General features: G+C 72.1%; 1 protein-coding gene across 1 annotated transcript; it reads left to right on the forward strand.

Annotated features, from left to right (window-relative positions):
• Positions 1 to 4,351, forward strand: LmxM_34_0520_1 (uncharacterized protein; the record flags this gene model as incomplete). The annotated part of the gene is made up of 1 exon (XM_003886503.2): positions 1 to 4,351. A coding segment is annotated over one exon (4,351 nt), but the record flags the coding sequence as incomplete, so codon positions are not given.

Below are 4,351 nucleotides of genomic sequence, written 5' to 3' on the forward strand. Positions count from 1 at the left end.
TCCGTCCTCGTCGTCTGCGCCGTCCAGCAGCAGCTCTGCGCCGTCCTCGTCGTCCGCGCCGTCCAGCAGCAGCTCTGCGCCGTCCTCGTCGTCCGCGCCGTCCAGCAGCAGCTCCGCGCCTTCCTCGTCGTCTGCACCGTCCAGCAGCTCTGCGCCGTCCTCGTCGTCTGCGCCGTCCAGCAGCAGCTCCGCGCCATCCTCGTCGTCCGCGCCGTCCAGCAGCAGCTCCGCGCCGTCCTCGTCGTCTGCGCCGTCCAGCAGCAGCTCTGCGTCGTCTTCGTCGTCTGCGCCGTCCAGCAGCAGCTCTGCGCCGTCCTCGTCGTCCGCGCCGTCCAGCAGCAGCTCTGCGTCGTCTTCGTCGTCTGCGCCGTCCAGCAGCAGCTCTGCGCCGTCCTCGTCGTCTGCGCCGTCCAGCAGCAGCTCTGCGCCGTCCTCGTCGTCCGCGCCGTCCAGCAGCAGCTCTGCGCCGTCCTCGTCGTCCGCGCCGTCCAGCAGCAGCTCTGCGCCGTCCTCGTCGTCTGCGCCGTCCAGCAGCAGCTCTGCGTCGTCCTCGTCGTCCGCGCCGTCCAGCAGCAGCTCTGCGCCGTCCTCGTCGTCCGCGCCGTCCAGCAGCAGCTCTGCGCCGTCCTCGTCGTCCGCGCCGTCCAGCAGCAGCTCTGCGCCGTCCTCGTCGTCCGCGCCGTCCAGCAGCAGCTCTGCGCCGTCCTCGTCGTCTGCGCCGTCCAGCAGCAGCTCTGCGTCGTCCTCGTCGTCTGCGCCGTCCAGCAGCAGCTCTGCGCCGTCCTCGTCGTCCGCGCCGTCCAGCAGCAGCTCTGCGCCGTCCTCGTCGTCCGCGCCGTCCAGCAGCAGCTCTGCGTCGTCCTCGTCGTCTGCGCCGTCCAGCAGCAGCTCTGCGCCGTCCTCGTCGTCCGCGCCGTCCAGCAGCAGCTCTGCGCCGTCCTCGTCGTCCGCGCCGTCCAGCAGCAGCTCTGCGCCGTCCTCGTCGTCTGCGCCGTCCAGCAGCAGCTCTGCGTCGTCCTCGTCGTCCGCGCCGTCCAGCAGCAGCTCTGCGCCGTCCTCGTCGTCCGCGCCGTCCAGCAGCAGCTCTGCGCCGTCCTCGTCGTCTGCGCCGTCCAGCAGCAGCTCCGCGCCGTCCTCGTCGTCTGCGCCGTCCAGCAGCAGCTCTGCGCCGTCCTCGTCGTCCGCGCCGTCCAGCAGCAGCTCCGCGCCGTCCTCGTCGTCTGCGCCGTCCAGCAGCAGCTCTGCGCCGTCCTCGTCGTCTGCGCCGTCCAGCAGCAGCTCTGCGCCGTCTTCGTCGTCCGCGCCGTCCAGCAGCAGCTCTGCGCCGTCCTCGTCGTCTGCGCCGTCCAGCAGCAGCTCTGCGCCGTCCTCGTCGTCTGCGCCGTCCAGCAGCAGCTCTGCGCCGTCCTCGTCGTCTGCGCCGTCCAGCAGCAGCTCTGCGCCGTCTTCGTCGTCTGCGCCGTCCAGCAGCAGCTCTGCGCCGTCTTCGTCGTCTGCGCCGTCCAGCAGCAGCTCCGCGCCGTCCAGCAGCAGCTCTGCGCCGTCCTCGTCGTCCGCGCCGTCCAGCAGCAGTTCTGCGCCGTCTTCGTCGTCCGCGCCGTCCAGCAGCAGCTCTGCGCCGTCCTCGTCGTCCGCACCGTCCAGCAGCAGCTCCGCGCCGTCTTCGTCGTCCGCGCCGTCCAGCAGCAGCTCTGCGCCGTCCTCGTCGTCCGCGCCGTCCAGCAGCAGCTCTGCGCCGTCCTCGTCGTCCGCGCCGTCCAGCAGCAGCTCCGCGCCGTCCTCGTCGTCCGCGCCGTCCAGCAGCAGCTCTGCGCCGTCCTCGTCGTCCGCGCCGTCCAGCAGCAGCTCTGCGCCGTCTTCGTCGTCCGCGCCGTCCAGCAGCAGCTCTGCGCCGTCCTCGTCGTCCGCGCCGTCCAGCAGCAGCTCTGCGCCGTCCTCGTCGTCCGCACCGTCCAGCAGCAGCTCCGCGCCGTCTTCGTCGTCCGCGCCGTCCAGCAGCAGCTCTGCGCCGTCCTCGTCGTCCGCGCCGTCCAGCAGCAGCTCCGCGCCGTCCTCGTCGTCCGCGCCGTCCAGCAGCAGCTCCGCGCCGTCTTCGTCGTCCGCGCCGTCCAGCAGCAGCTCCGCGCCGTCCTCGTCGTCTGCGCCGTCCAGCAGCAGCTCTGCGCCGTCCTCGTCGTCTGCGCCGTCCTCGTCGTCTGCGCCGTCCAGCAGCAGCTCCGCGCCGTCCTCGTCGTCTGCGCCGTCCAGCAGCAGCTCTGCGCCGTCTTCGTCGTCTGCGCCGTCCAGCAGCAGCTCTGCGCCGTCTTCGTCGTCTGCGCCGTCCAGCAGCAGCTCCGCGCCGTCCTCGTCGTCTGCGCCGTCCAGCAGCAGCTCCGCGCCGTCCTCGTCGTCTGCACCGTCCAGCAGCAGCTCTGCGCCGTCCTCGTCGTCTGCACCGTCCAGCAGCAGCTCTGCGCCGTCCTCGTCGTCTGCGCCGTCCAGCAGCAGCTCCGCGCCGTCCTCGTCGTCTGCACCGTCCAGCAGCAGCTCTGCGCCGTCCAGCAGCAGCTCTGCGCCGTCCTCGTCGTCTGCGCCGTCCAGCAGCAGCTCTGCGCCGTCCTCGTCGTCTGCACCGTCCAGCAGCAGCTCTGCGCCGTCCTCGTCGTCTGCGCCGTCCTCGTCGTCTGCACCGTCCAGCAGCAGCTCTGCGCCGTCCTCGTCGTCTGCGCCGTCCAGCAGCAGCTCCGCGCCGTCTTCGTCGTCTGCGCCGTCCAGCAGCAGCTCCGCGCCGTCCTCGTCGTCTGCGCCGTCCAGCAGCAGCTCTGCGCCGTCCTCGTCGTCTGCGCCGTCCAGCAGCAGCTCTGCGCCGTCCTCGTCGTCTGCACCGTCCAGCAGCAGCTCTGCGCCGTCCTCGTCGTCTGCGCCGTCCAGCAGCAGCTCCGCGCCGTCCTCGTCGTCTGCACCGTCCAGCAGCAGCTCTGCGCCGTCCTCGTCGTCTGCGCCGTCCAGCAGCAGCTCCGCGCCGTCCTCGTCGTCTGCACCGTCCAGCAGCAGCTCTGCGCCGTCCTCGTCGTCTGCGCCGTCCAGCAGCAGCTCCGCGCCGTCCTCGTCGTCTGCGCCGTCCAGCAGCAGCTCCGCGCCGTCCTCGTCGTCCGCGCCGTCCAGCAGCAGCTCTGCTCCGTCCTCGTCGTCTGCACCGTCCAGCAGCAGCTCTGCGCCGTCCTCGTCGTCCGCGCCGTCCAGCAGCAGCTCTGCGCCGTCCTCGTCGTCTGCGCCGTCCAGCAGCAGCTCTGCGCCGTCTTCGTCGTCTGCGCCGTCCAGCAGCAGCTCTGCGCCGTCCTCGTCGTCTGCACCGTCCAGCAGCAGCTCTGCGCCGTCCTCGTCGTCTGCGCCGTCCAGCAGCAGCTCCGCGCCGTCCTCGTCGTCTGCACCGTCCAGCAGCAGCTCTGCGCCGTCCTCGTCGTCTGCACCGTCCAGCAGCAGCTCTGCGCCGTCCTCGTCGTCTGCGCCGTCCAGCAGCAGCTCTGCGCCGTCCTCGTCGTCTGCACCGTCCAGCAGCAGCTCTGCGCCGTCCTCGTCGTCTGCGCCGTCCAGCAGCAGCTCCGCGCCGTCTTCGTCGTCTGCGCCGTCCAGCAGCAGCTCTGCGCCGTCTTCGTCGTCTGCGCCGTCCAGCAGCAGCTCTGCGCCGTCCTCGTCGTCTGCACCGTCCAGCAGCAGCTCTGCGCCGTCCTCGTCGTCTGCGCCGTCCTCGTCTTCTGCACCGTCCAGCAGCAGCTCTGCGCCGTCCTCGTCGTCTGCGCCGTCCAGCAGCAGCTCCGCGCCGTCTTCGTCGTCTGCGCCGTCCAGCAGCAGCTCCGCGCCGTCCTCGTCGTCTGCGCCGTCCAGCAGCAGCTCTGCGCCGTCCTCGTCGTCTGCGCCGTCCAGCAGCAGCTCCGCGCCGTCCTCGTCGTCTGCACCGTCCAGCAGCAGCTCTGCGCCGTCTTCGTCGTCTGCGCCGTCCAGCAGCAGCTCTGCGCCGTCCTCGTCGTCTGCACCGTCCAGCAGCAGCTCTGCGCCGTCTTCGTCGTCCGCGCCGTCCAGCAGCAGCTCTGCGCCGTCCTCGTCGTCTGCGCCGTCCAGCAGCAGCTCCGCGCCGTCCTCGTCGTCTGCGCCGTCCAGCAGCAGCTCCGCGCCGTCTTCGTCGTCTGCGCCGTCCAGCAGCAGCTCCGCGCCGTCCTCGTCGTCTGCGCCGTCCAGCAGCAGCTCTGCGCCGTCTTCGTCGTCCGCGCCGTCCAGCAGCAGCTCTGCGCCGTCCTCGTCGTCTGCGCCGTCCAGCAGCAGCTCCGCGCCGTCCTCGTCGTCTGCACCGTCCAGCAGCAGCTCTGCGCCGTCC

Source organism: Leishmania mexicana, contig 45 (genome assembly GCF_000234665.1).
Source record: "Leishmania mexicana MHOM/GT/2001/U1103 WGS CADB00000000 data, contig 45, whole genome shotgun sequence".
Classification (NCBI taxonomy): domain Eukaryota; phylum Euglenozoa; class Kinetoplastea; order Trypanosomatida; family Trypanosomatidae; genus Leishmania; species Leishmania mexicana.